Source organism: Nyctereutes procyonoides, unplaced genomic scaffold (assembly GCF_905146905.1).
Source record: "Nyctereutes procyonoides isolate TBG_1078 unplaced genomic scaffold, NYPRO_anot_genome, whole genome shotgun sequence".
Lineage (NCBI taxonomy): Eukaryota > Metazoa > Chordata > Mammalia > Carnivora > Canidae > Nyctereutes > Nyctereutes procyonoides.
In genome coordinates this window covers 7,584,172-7,600,061 of record NW_026575043.1, presented here as the reverse complement: position 1 = coordinate 7,600,061, position 15,890 = coordinate 7,584,172, and the positions used below count along the sequence as shown (strand labels likewise).

Sequence of the window (15,890 nt, the reverse complement as noted above, 5' to 3'; positions counted from 1 at the left end):
GCACATTTTGAACAAAGCTGTTCCAATAGCTGCTCTGGTAATATTCCCTAGATGGAACACCACCAGTAGGCGCATTCTTAGGACACAAATTGGATGCTGGGCATATGGGCTAAATGTAAATGAAGAATACACCTCTGACACTTGAGGTCTGAATATATCTAAAATGGAAGAAAATGATCACCAGCACATTCTACCAACAAAAAGAAGGTAGTTTTTTTTTTTTTAAAAAAAAAAAAGATTTTATTTGAGAGCGAGAAAGAGCATGAGTAGGGGGGAAGGGCAGAGGGAGAAGGAAAAGCAGACTCCCTGCTGAGCAGGGAGCCCAGTGTGGGGCTCCATCCCAGGACCCTGAGATCATGACCTGAGCCAAAGGCTTAACCAACTGACCCATCCAGGTGCCCCAAAAGGAAGGTAGACTTATAACCCAAAACATAAGAGAAAGAGCATTATAGGGTGGCAGTCTTCCATCAGAAAGAAATAACCAATCGCCTTCCACTTCTGTCACCAGCAGAGTCAAGGAAATGGGTTTGAATTACCAAAAGGAGGACAGAGGCTTAGCTAGGAAGGATTCTGTACAAGTTTTTAAATACCTGAATCAAGACATGAGCAGGTAATGGAAAGCTTTAGAAAGCCTTCCAAGGTGGTCTACATGTAGTTGGCTCTAGTATTAAGATGCATTGGCATTTTAAATGCCTCTAGACCAAACGATTTTGCCCACTTTCTCTGACATTCCAGGGAATGTCATATAACATCAATAGAACTATAGTGCCCAACTTTATAAAAACAGGCCACTTAGTGGGGTGCCTGGATGGCTCAGTCAATTAAGCACCAACTTTTGATTTTGGCTCAAGTCATGATCTCATGGGTCATGAGATCAAGCCGAGTCTCAGGCTCTGCATTCATTGCCAAGTTGGTTTAAGATTCTCTCTCTCCCTCACTCCCCCTCCCCACTCATGCTTGCATTCTCCATCGTGTGTTCTCTCTCAAATCTTTAAAAAAGGGGGGGGGCACTTTTTTTGTAATAAGGGGATAGCTACAGTACCTCTCTCAGAGTGGCTTGAGGTTCAGGTGAATGAATATTTGCAAAGTACCGAGAATAGCATCTGGCTCCCAGTCAAGTGCTCACCATGTTTAGCCATGATTATGACAACACACTGGGGAAGCATCAGCCTGTGAGTTCCAGATACCTCCCACTGATGTGTCCTTAGCCAAAATACCACCTGACCACTTCACTTTTTGCACAAAAATGCAAGAGTCTCCTTGGAGAGTGATACTAAGACTCTGTGATCATAGTCTCTAAATGAGAGCATGTGAAACACAAAAGCACGACTCTGGTAGATTCAGCCAAGAAACACCTGTGAGGACTTTGATGTCTCATGGCCATGGCGACCTTACCCCTGCACTGCTTCAATAACACAGTAAGAGCTGAGACAATTGACAAGCCATAAGCTGCCGAAGACCTGACTGTGTCAAAACTATCTGAAAATTCATGCTTAATAAATTACTTAAGTTTTCAAATAATTAATTTTGCCCAGAGTTTAGCATTTACAAATATTTAACTCAATTATCCTGATTTTCTCCTTTTTCCAATTTTCCCTGTTCTTTCAAATAATTAGACTTCCCTTAAATATGGGATATTTGATCTGAATAAATTTAGCATATTTGTAAAGTTCAATAAGTCATCCTAATGTCGACTAATTCGAAATTAATAAAATTCAGGTTAAAATTAAAATATTATTTCCAAAAAAACATCTTAAACATTCAGCCAATAAAACCAATCTTTAAGCATGCCAACATAACACTGGTTTCCCATTCAAGAAACAGGCCCTGCAATAAAAATCACATTGGTTCTGGTTCCCACTCTCTCCCCATCCCCCTTTCATGACATTGTCCTTTGGCTGGATATGAATTTCTATACATAAGGACAAAAAAAAAAAAAAAAAAAAACACTCATCAATCCGAATACACTAACTAGCACAGTGCTGAGCACATTATAAGCATTAAATATTGTCCAGTTGCAGAATGGATCGATTGCTTTAATTATTCCAGCCAATAAGCTCCTCTGTGAGGTAAATGAGGGTGACAGCGAGTTATTGGCCAAGCTTTCTAGTAAACTACTTGGCTTTTTAATTAGAACAATTACTAGTGAGACTCAGCCCTGGCAGCAGAACTCTATTTTTGTGGAGCTCTGGGTAAATACTTGGCACTAAAATCTTACGGTGGGAGAAGGTTCTGGCAGGTTGTGGAAACCTCTCTGCTTCCAGTTCACTTCCAGCAACTTCGCATGTATATGTCTCCCCTCGATAAAGGCTATATAATCCTTGAAATTGTTGCAAGGGCCAGCTATGACACTCATGAAGTTGAGAAGGTAGCTTAAGTATTCCAAAAACGAGGGTTTTACTCTGTGAAAATAGAAAAAAAAAAATTGAAAAACCTTCAGTCTCGGATTTTTCTTGAATATCTGCGAATAAGCCACTCCTAAACACAGGTGTTGTCTTTATGGATGATGAACCATGACATGGGGTGTCTTTGTTTCTCTGAAAACCCATCTAAGCTAGAAACCTTGTGGAAAGGACAAGTTAATAGAGGCAGGTGGCTCAGAGAAGGCAGGTGGCTCAGGGAAGGCACAGCGCTCCGTGGCGCCCTCTGCTGGTCGACTGCAGCTATAGACACGGAGGGAGAGGTCCAGGGCAACTCTGAGGCTGAGATGTGCTCTTTCTCAGCAGCCTTAGCTGTCTGCAAGAGAAAATGGAGGTAATAAACACGAGGTGGGGTGGGAACCTGACCTAATGTGAGTTGACTGAGATGCTGTGAAATGGGAAAGCCCCCTTCCGGCTGCCAAAATAAACACAAAACAGATGATGGGTGGAATCAGTTTCCATTTGAAGAGGACACACAGAACTCCCTCTGTAACTCCCTCTTGTCTGCTTTGGCATCCAGGCACGAGGTCCTGAACAACAGACAAAAGTATTGGCAGGGGAAAAATTCTGTAGAGACCAGTTCTGGGTAGTGTTTTAATGGCATTTAAAGGGCCCGGAGAGTATTGTGGGGAAAGGCTCCCTAAAATGCCATTGCTAACCGGTCACTGGAATTATGCCCTACCAACTAGACTTGGGTACAAAGACATTTAGCAGCTCGCCCCAGTTTGCCCTGGACTTTCCCAAGTTGGGCCCTGAAGGTCTCATGTCTGGGAAAACTACTCTGTTCTGGATAAACCAGGACAGTTTGTTACCCTAAAAAGACTCCATCTTTGGTATAAAATGACATCGTTCCCTACAGAATGACTAAATTGTCAAGTATGAACTAGGAATACCCAGGGTCAAATGCCCAGCATTTATACCCCCCATAACGCTGAGCAAAGAGTCTGATTCATTAGTCGTTTGCAGTGGGTCTCCATTGCTTCCAAGTCCTACCCAATCTTTTACTGCGAAAACGAGGCACTCAGTCCCATCCTACATTCCCCTCTCCAGCCCTACCTCCTATCCGTCTTCATCGAGGCATTTAATCATTCTGATGCGCGCTGATTATTGTTTCTTGAGGACCCTCAGACACATGGGCCAATAAAAATAACTCTGTAACGGACATAACTACAGTCGTGAAGGAGAATCTCATAAAACTAACAAAATCACAGATCCATTTACTCTCTGGCCCAGTAATCCCACTTCTGGAAACCTATCCCCCACTGCTATGCCCAAACCTCTTTAAAATGACCTGGGAACAGGGTTTGTAAAAGCCAAAGAGTGGCAGACAACCCAAGTATCCATCAACAGCAGATTCATTAAATAAATAATAATACATCCATCTAATAGGGTTAATATCTACTGAGAAATGAGAGAGATTTCTAGACACTGATATACAAAGGGTTCAAGAATATATTGTTTAACTTACTTTACAGCAAGACGCTGTTGCTCAGCAGAGAGGTCTTCAGCTCTTCGACCTAATCCTACAAAATAAAAAAAAATGTAGAAATAAGATGTTTGAAGTAGATAATTCTAAATGAGGCTTCTAAAAGTCATTTGAAAAAAAGTGCTTTATTTCACACATCATAAAATCATTTTCTTTTCTGACAGTCTCTACAGGCTCTTGTGAAGAGGGGAGAGAGTAGGGGTTACTCCTATTTAAATTGCATAGGACATGGATCTCAGGGAACTCCCTACATCTCCTGCACTCCTTACCAAAGTACTATGTTTTCATTGTTACATGAGAGAAAGAAGCCTGCCTTTGCAGCCTGCACCACCTTAAAGACCTCCCTGATTATGCTGGCTGCAGACACCTGGCACCAGCTGAAAGCATGGGTGTGGAATGGGGAAAGGAACAGGGGACTTTCCTCTTCTAAAAAACAGGAAATATAATCCTGAATGCAGGGAAAACATAAAAGATTTATTAGGTGATTCTGCTTCTTTTAAAATTCATCCATGTCAGAAAAGGGGGAGGGAACCAAATCACATTTGTGCTTCTCATAAAATGTATATGTTAACTTATAGTCAAAAAATCCGACATGTCATCTAAAAGCTACAGAGCTTGACTACAAAGCTGTATATTCAGCTAAAAGTGATGATGGTCACCAATCAAAAAGGCAATTCAGAAAATATGTATAAAGGAAGACAGTGTTTCTGGAATTTACTTGTTCCTACTGCACATGAGAAAAAAAGAAATGGCAAATAAACACCTTGCTGCATGTAAGGGTTTTTCCAGAAAATCAGGTAAACTGAGAATGCTTTAAAAAGTAAATTTAGGCAAAAAGCCTATTAAAAAAAAAGAAGCAGTGTTAAAAAAAAAATCACATTTTTTTCTAAGATGTCAACCATACATCTCTGGCAGTCCTAAAGATTAAATTGATTTTAGCTACTAGTTTATGTGCTAACGTTAGACTATAACGACTACCAACTAGACTTGGGTACAAAGACATTTAGCAACTCGCCTCAGTTTGCCCTGGACTTTCCCAAGTTGGGCCCTAAAGGTCTTATGTCCTGGGAAACTACTCTGTTCTGGACAAACCAGGACACTTGGTTACCCTAGAAAGGCTCCATCCTTGATACAAAATGACCCTGTTCTCTGAAGAATGACTAAATCGTCAAGTATGAACTAGGAATATCCAGGGTCAGAATGAAATTAAATCAAATCCCAAGCTTTAAAGAAAAATAAGACTAGCTAGCAGAGATCATAAATCTTCTCAATCTGGTAGCACATAAAGGAGCTTCAACAGTCAGAAAGCGTTTGCCAGAGCAGTACAAATCTGCAAAATATACTTTTACTAATTGCACCTGACACCTCTTCCACCCACTTTGAAATCTTCCACCAGGCTGAAAGTGCCGTCCTCCTTCCCTGGAACCAGGTCCTAATCGTGTAAATCACACTTTCTGGTCATTTGCAGGAAAGGCATGAGCAAAGAAAATGTTCAATTGTATACAAACAGAAGATCCTTCCTTCTTCCAAGGAGAAGGGCCAGGCTAATCTCATTAGATAATCTTCCAAGCCAAACAAAACAAAAACACTAAACAAAACAAAACTAGCATTAAAAATGGTTAACCAGCCAATACTATTTTTTTATTACCTTATGAGCTTCTCATATTAAACCAAAGAAAAAGAATGCCATTCCTTCTCAGCAGATTTGGAAATGAAGGGCAGTGAGAACCATAAATTTAAAATATTACATAAGTAAACAGAAAGCCAACTGTTCTCAGGGTAAATACTTCAGCAAATTTAGACTACAGATTCAGCAGGGAAGTGGTGCGTAATAGTTGAGAAGAGTTTTGATTAAAGAAGCTTGCAAATTTTTGACAAGTTATAGAAGAACTGCCAGAACTTGGCTAAACTCTGGACTATGGGTAGAGTCCAAACAAAGAGCTCTGAATGTCAGTCTCGCTCTCAGCACCAACAGGAGAGTCATTTTTCTCACCATCATGAACTTGGAATGCCAAGGTCGTGATCTTCTGTGTGACAATCATCAGAGGCCTAAAAGGAAGATAGAGGATAATCGATTGGCAGAAGGACCACTAGAAGAAACATTTATTCTATTTCCCTGCATGGTAGTTTTTTCATCTTGAAGGCTATTTAATACAAAGCAAAAACAAAAACAAAACAAAACAAAACAAAAAAACACTAAATTCAATAAACTCCCTTCAAATCATTTTAAATAAGTAGATATTACAACACTGAACGAGATCATATCAGGAGGCCCCTCTTGCACTGTTACTCAAAGTGTAAGTTCCAGGACCAGCACCATCAGTGTGCTCTGGGGCTCATTAAAAATGCAGACTCTCGGGCAGCCTGGGTGGCTCAGCGGTTTAGGGCCACCTTCAGCCCTGGGCCTGATCCTGGAGACCCGGTATGGAGTCCCACGTTGGGCTCCCTGCATGGAGCCTGCTTCTCCCTCTGCCTATGTCTCTGTCTCTCTCTCTCTTTCTCTGTGTCTCTCATGAATAAATAAATAAAATCTTTAAAAAAAAATGTAGACTCTTGCACACTCCATTCCAGAGCCAGAAAATGGGAATCTGCATTTGAACAAGATCTCTAGAGAACTCAGATGCACAAAGTATGACCACTCCTAGTTTGGGGGATACCTAATCTAGCGCCCCAGTTCCACTTGGACGAGATATAATATTCTGGCTTCTTTATCCTAATATGTCCTAAATGTGTTGCTCTATTAAAGGCAATTCTTCCATGCACACATAGCAAAAGATACTTTTGTAAAATACTGTCAATAAACCATTTAGTGACCAAAAAATAACACCCATCCTAATTTGAAAAAAGACATCAAATAAAAATTTGCCTATGAAGTGGCACCCATGCCAAGAAAGGTGCCAAGATAATTCAACGGAAGCAAGGACAGCTTTTTATTTTTATTATTTTTTAAAGATTTTATTTATTTATTCATGAGAGACAGAGAGAGAAAAAGAGAGAGAGGCAGAGACACAGGCAGAGGGAGAAGCAGGCTCCATGCAGGGAGCCTGATGTGGGACTCGATCCCAGGTCTCCAGGATCACGCCCTAGGCTGAAGGCGGCACTAAACCGCTGAGCCACTCAGGCTGCTCAAGAACAGCTTTTTAAAATAGTGATGATGCAACCAGATAGCCACATAAAAATATAAAAGTAATTAAAAATGCATCAAAGATCTAAATGTAAGAGCAGAAACTATAAAACTCTTCAAAGAAAGCATAGGCACATATCTTCATGGCCTTAGCTTTGGTGATGGTGTCATAAATGTAACACCAAAAGCATAAGTAATGAAAGAAAAATATAGGTTAAATGGGTAGCATTTAAAACTTAAAATTCCGTGCTTCAAATGACACATACCATCAAAAAAGTGAAAAGACATTTCACAGAATGTATGAATATATGTGCAAATTATACGTCTGATAAGGGACTTGGTATTAGAATATATAAAGAACTCTTACAATTCAATAAGAATAAGACAATCACCCAATTCAAAAATAGTCAAAGGACTGGAATGGATGTTCTCGGAAAAAGATATATGAATGGTAAATAAGCAGGTGAAAAGATGCTCAGCCATAATCAGCCATCAGAGAAATGCAAACCAAATCATATACCACTTCACAAGCACAAGGATGACTAGAATCAAAAAGATAACAAGTATTGGTTAGGAGGTGGAGAACTGGAACCCTCAAACATTGTTGGTGGGAACATTAAAAGGTCCAGCTACTTCAGAAAGTCTGGCAGTTTCTTAAAACATTAAACATAGAGTTACTGTATTACCAAGCAGTTCCACTCCTAGGTATATACCCATGAGAAATAAAAATGTATCTATACAAAAACTTGTACACACCTGTTCAGAAAAACATCATTATAGCCCAAAAGGAAATAACCCAAGTGAAATGTGGTATGTCTGTACATTAGACTATTATTCAACAATAAACACAGTGAAGTACTGACCCATGCTATAATATGGATGGACCTGAAAACATTATACTAAGTGAAAGACACCAGACACAAAAGTCATATATTGTATGATTCCATTTGTACGAAATAGCAGAATAGGCAAATCCATAGAGACAGGAAATAAATTGCTGGTTGCCTCAGGCTGGAGCAATTGGGAGGGAAATGAGGACTATAGCTAATGCATACGGGTTTCTCTAGGGGGTGGTGAAAATGTTGTATAATTAATTATGCTAATGGTTACACTGCAGAAGGGAAGGATAGCCATGCTCTTCCAGGACTGGTGAGAAGCAGGTGTGGCAAAATAGGGAGCCATCAAAGTGATCATTCTAGTACTGTAGGACATGCTCATAGCTAACACTGATTGTGACTATGCTCATTTAGATTGAAAAAAAGAATTGCTCTTCCAGAGCACAGAGGTTTGGATCCCAGAATAAGAGCTGTGTTGAAGCTTTCTACAACAATGTGGTCTTAAAGACCAATATAATTTTGCATCTCACATTCCTGATATTCAACAAGACCTTGGACCCAGAACGTATAACAGATGCCAAGAACTTTTTTTAACATAACTTTGAAAACACGATAGTTTCTTTACAAAGCCTTTTGGACTTTTTTTTTCCTACTAGATCAAAAGTCCTAGGAATCAGTAATAGGACCTAACTCTCAACTTTCCTTACACAAAGCCCAGTACAACATTTTTTAAAATTTGAGGCACACATTCTGATGACTATGCAATTTGCAAACCAAGTAAGTTTGTACATTCCATTTAATCCATAGCTTCATTTTTTAAGGGGTTTAAAAAATAGATATATCAAAAAATAAAATGTTATGGAATTAGCCTAACTTTCTGTCTCTATAGAAATATAACATTTGTTTTCCTCTATCTGGCATTACATTTAATGTATTCCATAATAAGGCTCATGTTCAAAAATACAGTAAATAGTCTTATATATGCAATTGCCATGAGCAGAAGTCACTCAAAACTATGAGCTTTGAGGGAGGGAGCAATGATTAGCCACTGCTGCTGCCAATTCTATCTCCAAATTCATGCTGAGGTCACGCCCCCTTGAGCTACTCCAGCCAATGACACAGCCCGGTGACAGAGTGTGGCAGGTACCAAGGCAGACCCCTGCAAATGAGGTGTGGTACTCTCCCCAGGGCAAGTTTTGCTAGAAGACTGCTTACTGAACTTGATGAAATTGTCTTAGACCTGCACTGTGGTCTTCCTTTCTTCCTTGCCTCTCTCATCTCAGGGGTCAGACATGCATTTCAATCTGATGGCTATTCCAGCCTCCCTAGTTTCCCTCACAGGCATTTTACATGGCAAATCTCTTATGCTGCTATTCCCATCTTGGCATCCCCCTCAGAGAACCTGGACAAATACAATACGCAATACTGAATTTCTAGATAATGGTCAATAAATATTCAATATGAGGTCAGCACTATTGGGTCTGTGTAAAAATTGTATTGTCATCTTTATTTTGGGGAAACAATGTCTCCTTTGGAGAGAAAAAAAAGCTGTGGACCAAATTTAGTTATTTGTCATCTAGACTACTTTCAACAATATATTGCTTCCATTTTAAACATCTCAAGAAGTTTCTAGCAACTTAAGAAACAATTCACACGTGACCATGGGTTTATTAAACACAATATACTACTAACTTGTGAAAAAGCAGATCTAAAATCTGCAAGCTAGAACTAGAACCTGTTCACAAAGAGGAAATGGAGTTAGAATCCTCCTACTTACTCACTTTTCTATGGATGTAAGGAGTGCCATATGCTCTTGCTCAGAAGACTTCCTCTCTCAACACTTTTTCATTGATCAATTTACTTACACTTAGAGTAGATCAGATGCCAAATTTAGAATGCCCAAGTTATGAAATTTGAGAGTGAAATCCAAAAAGTTACTGACTTAAATTAAAAGATGAAACTCAAGTATCATCCATATTGTATTTCAGTCAAAACCTAAAATAATCCAAGACGTGTTTGATGGTTTGTGATTAAAATTCATGCGAACTTTTGCAAAAATTCAAAATCCAGGGTACATGAACACATACTACAAGTACAAGAAGGACACAAAAAAGTCTCCTTGGTGTAGCCAAAGAACTTCCTCAGAACAATGAGGCCTTGACACTTGAATTGTACTCAGACTTTCCACCCCCTGAGAAGTGTGCCTTGTCCATGGATTTGTATACATTCACTAGCAGTAGACACTGGACTTGAATCCATGGGAACCATCCGATCATCTTAAATCAAGGTTTGGGTCCAGCATGGTTGAGGTAGGGCCATTTCTCTTGTCTTACAAATTTTTTTCAATGAATAAAAAACAAAAACAAAAAAATATCATCAGGTCAACTTCTAGGGAAGATGGTAAAGTAGGAAGATCCTAAGCTCACCTTGTCCACAGATACAGCTAGAAAATAGCTAGTGTAAATAGCCCCAAAAATGTCCTGAAGACTGGCAAAACAGACTTGCCACAGCTAAGCATAGAGAAAAGGCCACCTTGAAAAGAGTAGGAAGAGTGGAGACATGGTTGTGAACCAAACTGACCCATGAGACTGTCTGTAGGCGACACTGCAATCATGGACAGGAGCAGACACCTGTTCCTGCTCAGGTACCTCAAGCCCTGGGGACCCAGAGTGGGAAAATGAACCCCCATCACATTTGGCTTTGAAAACCAAAGGGGCTAAACTTTGCCACTTCTTAGAACCAGCAAGGCTTAACAACTAGAATGTTAAAAATCAGCAGGCTCAGCTCTGGGACAGCTGGAGGGTGATGGGAAACTGAGTCCTGAACCCTAAAGAGACAGCATAACAAATAGCTCTGCTGAGATACAGCACAGAAGCAACAGTTTGAGAAATACCTGGGGTATACTGTGGTATACAGATGTATTTACTAATCTCAGAATGTGTGCTTGAGGGGCAAATAATCTTTAAGAATCTTCTCCAAAAACAAAAGGAACCATTTCTCTCCCCCACAACCCTGCCTATTTCACCTGCAAGAACAAGCTCAAACACTCTCCAACTAGCTCGCTAATACTGTACAACCCCCACTCCCCTGCCCTGTCCAATCTGTGCTTGGCAAGAATCCATTCAGAACAGCATCACAAGCTGGCACTGTGAAAGCAGCTGCAACAGGGACCAACAGCACTCCAAGTGACTCCTGGCTGGGGGAGAGGGGACAATAACCACACACACCATTTAGATTGTGGCCCTAGTAGTGGACTGGGACAGAAATCTGGTCTGACTGAAGGTCCTATCCACCAACTCGAGCCTGTCAGGAAAAAGCACATAGTTCAATGTGACCACAGCTCTAGAAAATGCCTGGTCTGAACAAATTCAAGCCGAAGGCAGCCCAACTGGTCCATTAGCAGTAAAGGGACCAAATCCTGCCCACAACAGGCAAAGAGAGCCATTGCAGACAACTGGAATAAAGACAAATGCAGTTCAACCACAATAGTAGGGTGCACTCAACACACATAGGAAAACAACCACAGGGACGCCTAGGTGGCTCAGCGGTTGAGCATCTGCCTTCAGCTCAGGTCATGATCCTGGAGTTCTGGGATCAAGTCCCACATCAGGCTCCCCACATGGAGCCTGCTTCTCCCTCAGCCTGTGTCTCTACCTCTCTCTGTGTCTCTCATGAATAAATAAACAAAATCTTTTAAAGAAAAAAGAAAAAAAAAAGAAAACAACTCTAAAGACCAGGTTCTGATGAACAGGGACACTGCATGACAGGACGTCTTCTTCATAAAGCCACTACTCTGAAGAACAGGAAACATAGCTGATTGTCCCAACACAGAGAAACAGAGAGTAAGACAATATTAGGAGACATAGGACTATGTCCCAAATGAAAGAACAGGATAAAATCAGAGCAGAGACCTAAATGAAACAGAATAAGTAATATTCCAGAAAGGAATAAATGTAGATAGAGGAAGCAGAAAAATGGATCAGCAACTGGGAGGACAGAGTAATGGAAAACAATCAAGCTGAATGGGAGAAAGAAAAAATAATAATAAATGAGAAGAGATTAAGGTAACTCAGTGACATCAAAAAATGTAACAACATTTACATGACAGGGGTCCCAGAAGAAGAAAGACAAGAGTGGGCAGAAAATTTATTTCAGGAAATAACAGGTGAAATCTTCCCTAATCTGGGAAAGGAAACAGAGATCCAAATCTAGGAGGCACAGAGAGCCCCCATCCCTCCTCCCAATAAAATCAACCCAAGAAAGTCCACACTAAGACATAAGAAATTAAAATGTCAAAATGCAGAGACAAAGAGAAAATTTTAAAAACAGCGAAAGAAAGAAAGAAAATGGTTACATACAAGGGAAACCCCATAAGACTCTCCACTGATTTTTCCAGCAGAATGTCTGTAGGCCAATTGGAAGAAGTAGGATATTTTCAAGTGCTAAAAAGAAAAAATCTGCAGCCAAAAATGCCCTATCCAGCAAGGCTATCATTTAGGATAGAAGGAGAGATGAAGAATTTCTCAGATAGGATCAACAAAATTGATAAACCTTTAGCCAGACTCTTAAAAAAAAAAAAAAAGAACTCAAATAAGCAAAATCAGAAATGAAAGAGGAGGAGAAAGAACAACCAACACCACAAAAATACAAAGGACTATAAGAGAATATCATGAAAAATTATATGCCAACAAAATGGGACAACTTTGAAGAAACAGATAAATTCCCAGAAGCATAGAACTTCTCAAAAATTAATTGGGAAGAAATAGAAAATTTTAAAAGACCAATGACCAGCAATGAAATTGAATCTAAAGTCCAGGACCAGACAGCTTCACAGGTGAAGTCTACCAAACATCTAAAAAGAGTCAATACCTACCCTTTTCAAATAATCCAAAAAAACTGAAGAGGAAAGGGGATCCCTGGGTGGCTCAGTGGTTTGGTGCCTGCCTTTGGCCCAGGGCGTGATCCTGGAGTCCCAGGATCAAGTCCCACATAAGGCTTCCTGCTTGGAGTCTGCTTCTCCCTCTGCCTGTGTCTCTGCCTCTCTCTCTGTGTCTCTCATGAATAAATAAATAAAATCTTTAAAAAAAATGTTTATAAAAACTGAAGAGGAAGGAAAACTTCCATATTTATTCTTGATACCATTACCTTGATACCAAAATCAAATCTTTAAAAAAAATGTTTATAAAAACTGAAGAGGAAGGAAAACTTCCATATTTATTCTTTACCTCATTACCTTGATACCAAAATCAGAGAAAGCCATTACAAAAAAAAAAATTTTTAGAGACACTACAAAAAAAAGAGAACTGCAGGCCAATATCTCTGATGAGCACAGATGCAAAAATCCTCAACAAAATATTAGCAAACCAAATCCAACAATACATTTAAAAACACATTCACCACAATAAAATGGCATTTATTCCAAGAATGCAAGGGTAGCTCAATATTCACAAATCCATCAATGTGATACCTCGTATCAGTAAGAGAAAGGATAAAAACCATGTGATTATTTCAAGATGCAGAAAAAACATTTCACAAAGTACAATATCCATTCATGATAAAAACTCAACAAGTAGGCTAAGAGAGAATATACCTCAGCATAATAAAGGCCATATATAAACAATCCACACTAACATCATAATCACTGGTAAAAACTGAAAGTCTCCCCATAAGATTGGGAACAAGACAAGGATGTCCCCTCTCACCACTTTTATACAACATATTACTAAAGGTCATAGCCGCAGAAATAAGACAGGTAAAAAGGAATAAATGGCATTCAAATTGGTAATGAAGAAGTAAAACTTTCACAGATGACATGATAACACATATAGAAAACTTTTTAAACTGGTAAGGGAATTCAATAAGATCACAAGATACAAAAATCAATGTAGAGAAATTAACTGCATTTCTATACATTAATAATGAAGTAGCAAAAAGAGAAATTAAGAAAATACTCCCATTTACAGTTGCATGAAAAAGAATAAAATACCTAGGAAGAAACATAACCAAGGAAGTGAAATGTGCACTTTTATAAAATGTGCACTTTTATAAACTATAAAGCACTAGCATGAAAGAAATGGAAGATGACACAAACAAATGGAAAACTCTTCCATGCTAACGGATTGAATGAACAAATATTGTTAAAATGTCTATAACTATCCAACGCAATCTATAGATCTAAAGCAAGCCTATCATAATACCAACAGTTTTCATAAAACTAGAACAAATTATCCTTAAATTTGTGTGGAACCACAAAGGACTTCAAATAGCCAAAGAAATCTTGAAAAAGAAAAACAAAGTTAGAAATATCATAATTCCAGATTTCAAGTTATGTTACAAAGCTGTAGTGATCAAAACAGTATGGTACTGTTATAAAAATAGACGCATGTTTCAATAGAACACAAAATAGTCCAGAAGCAAACCTACAATTATATGTTCAATTAATCTTTGACAAAAGAGGAAAAAATATGCAATGGGCAAAAGTCTCTTCAGCAAATGGTCTTGGGAAAACTGGACAGCTACACCCAAAAGAATGAAACTAGACCACTTTCTCACATGAGACAAAAATAAACTCAAAATGGATTAAAGACGTAAATGTGAGACCTGAAACCATCAAAATCCTAGCAGAGAGCACAAAATGTCTCTGACATCAGCCGTAGCACCATCCTTCTAGATATGTCTCCTAAGCAAAGGAAACAAAAGTGAAAATAAAACTATTGAAACTACATCAAAATAAAAAGCTTCTGCCCAGGGAAGAAAACCATCAACAAAATTGAAAGTTAACCTACAGAATGGGAGGAAATATTTGCAAATGGCATAGCCAATAAAGCGTTAGTGTCCAAAATATATAAAGAACTCCTACAATTCAACACCCAAAAAACAAATAGTTGTGAATGGATCTAAAGAATATTATGCTAAGTGAAATAAGTCAGTCAGAGAAAGACAAATATTATATGATTTCACTCATATTTGAAATTTAAGAAACAAAACAAATGAACAGAGGGAAAAAAGAGAGACAACCCAAGAAAAAGACTTAACTGTAGAGAACAAACTCATGGTTATTCAAGGGGGGTGGGGTGGGTGGAGAGATGAGTGAAATCGATGATGGGGATTAAAGAATAAACTTATCACGAATGAGCACTGAGTAGTATCTAGAATTTTTTATCTCGGGGAAAATATAGAATTTCCCAGACAAACAAAAGTTAAAGGAATCCATTACCACAAAACCTATCTTACAAGAAATGTTAAAAGAGATTCTTTGAGTGGAAATGGAAGATCATAAGCAGGAACAAAGTAAGAAGCAGAAAAGCAGTAAAATTAAGTATATCCACAAAAATCAGTCAAGAGATTCAGAAAATAAAGATATAAAGAATGACATCATATATCTAAAATGTAGGGAGGAGGAGAATAAAACTTAGTTTTACAATGGATTCAAACATATGTGACCATCAACTTAATATAGACTGCTATATGCTTAAGATGTTATATATAAACCTAATGATAATCACAAACAGAAAGCTAGTAATGCATAGCAAAAAAAAAAAAAAGAGAGAGAGAGAAAGGAAGCCATGTATATCACTAAATAAGTCAGTCAATCTAATAGGAAGAAAGGATCAAAGAAGAACTATAAAAACAGCTGTAAAATAAGTAACAAAATGGCAATAAACACATACTTGTCAATAATTACTATGAATGCAAATAAGCTAAATGTTCCAATCAAAAGACACAGGATGGCAGAATGGATAAAAAAGCAAGACCCATCTATATGGTGCCTAAAAAAGACCAATTGCAGACCTAAAGACACCTGCAGATTGAAAGTGATGGAAAGGGAAAACATTTATCATGCAAATGGAGGTCAAAAGAAAGTCAGAATCGCAATACTTGGACAAAATAGACTTTGAAATAAAGACCTGTAACAAGAGACAAAGGAAACTACATAAACATTAAGGGAACAATTCAACAAGAAGACAGAACAACTGTAAATATTTATGTAACCAAGGGGAAGTAGGAAATAGATGGGGTAATTG

The 15,890-nt window shown here is 38.6% G+C and overlaps 1 protein-coding gene across 2 annotated transcripts in view; it reads right to left on the bottom strand.

Annotated features, from left to right (window-relative positions):
* The window catches only part of MBOAT1 (membrane bound O-acyltransferase domain containing 1), a 115,644-nt gene that overhangs the window by 20,513 nt on the left and 79,241 nt on the right, over window positions 1–15,890 (bottom strand). For both annotated transcript variants that reach the window (XM_055323401.1, XM_055323400.1), the window contains exons 5-7: window positions 5,900–5,955; window positions 3,889–3,943; window positions 2,219–2,402 (exon numbers count right to left, since the gene is read on the bottom strand). In XM_055323401.1, the coding sequence (XP_055179376.1) occupies window positions 2,219–2,402; window positions 3,889–3,943; window positions 5,900–5,955 (295 nt within the window). The remainder of the gene's footprint in view (window positions 1–2,218; window positions 2,403–3,888; window positions 3,944–5,899; window positions 5,956–15,890) is intronic.